The sequence below is a fragment of the Chaetura pelagica genome, unplaced genomic scaffold (assembly GCF_000747805.2).
Source record: "Chaetura pelagica isolate M959 unplaced genomic scaffold, ChaPel_1.0 scaffold55, whole genome shotgun sequence".
In the NCBI taxonomy this organism is placed as follows: Eukaryota; Metazoa; Chordata; class Aves; order Apodiformes; family Apodidae; genus Chaetura; species Chaetura pelagica.
The window spans coordinates 4134709-4135542 of record NW_009953571.1 but is presented as its reverse complement, the minus strand read 5'-3'; the positions used below and the strand labels follow the sequence as shown (position 1 = coordinate 4135542).

The window sequence follows — 834 nt, the reverse complement described above, 5'->3', positions numbered from 1 at the left end:
CCTGTCCATCATACTCTTGCTCTGGGTCAGCTTTGGGATCAGGGTGTACTGCACGTGGTAGAGGGGCTCGAATAAATAGAAGACATCAAAGTGCTGGTTAAACAGCTGCCCGACGAACGAGGAGCCGCTGCGGGTGGTGGCAAGGATGAGGACATGAGTCTTCCTGGAGAGGTTATAGGTGAAGGTGGGGCTCTCATCGCACAGCCTGTCGTTTACGTCCGTGTCCTGGCTCAGGCTGCAGTTGACGGGGTTGGGGTTGGGGCAGCTGTGGAAGGACTTGGCGGTGAAGGTCCGGATTGCCGTGTACTGGATCGCAATGGATGCCAAGGCTAGGAGGAGGACAGCCTTCCAGGAACATTGCATGGCTGGTCACCTTCATGGAGCTTCTTCACAGGTTGTCTTGGTGTCTGCAACCCAACCAACAGAGAAGTCATAGATGGAGCATGGACTGCCAAGGAGGACCCAAGTATTCTGCTTTGGGGTTACCAGCAAACACCCTCCCAATGCACATACACCAGACATAACCACATGGACCCCAGTCAGGCACTGCAGAGCCCTATTTCAGAAAGACCAGGCAGAGGCTGGAAAGCCTGGAGAGACACTTCTGGAGAGGACTTCAGCTTCAGGGACTGCTTCCTTCCAGGTTGGGGTTGTACATACATCCTGTGCCCCACAGCTCACCCCGTGCCCTGTGGCCTAGGCAGGGGGATGTTAGACCCCAGTGATAACACCATCTACGTGCCTCCATCCAGGTGCTGTGAGCCCTCCTCCCTAGCTGCTCTGTGAGTCACTTGTCACCCCATCAGCCAGTGCCTTTGACAGCCAGTCTGCCCG

General features: G+C 56.0%; 1 protein-coding gene across 1 annotated transcript in view; it reads right to left on the bottom strand.

The window, feature by feature from the left end:
- The window catches only part of CHST1 (carbohydrate (keratan sulfate Gal-6) sulfotransferase 1), a 1747-nt gene extending 1384 nt beyond the window's left edge, over nt 1-363 (bottom strand). The window contains exon 1 of the mRNA XM_009999562.1: nt 3-363. Within this exon, the coding sequence (XP_009997864.1) occupies nt 3-363 (361 nt within the window). The remainder of the gene's footprint in view (nt 1-2) is intronic.
- Nucleotides 364-834: the final 471 nt, after the last annotated feature.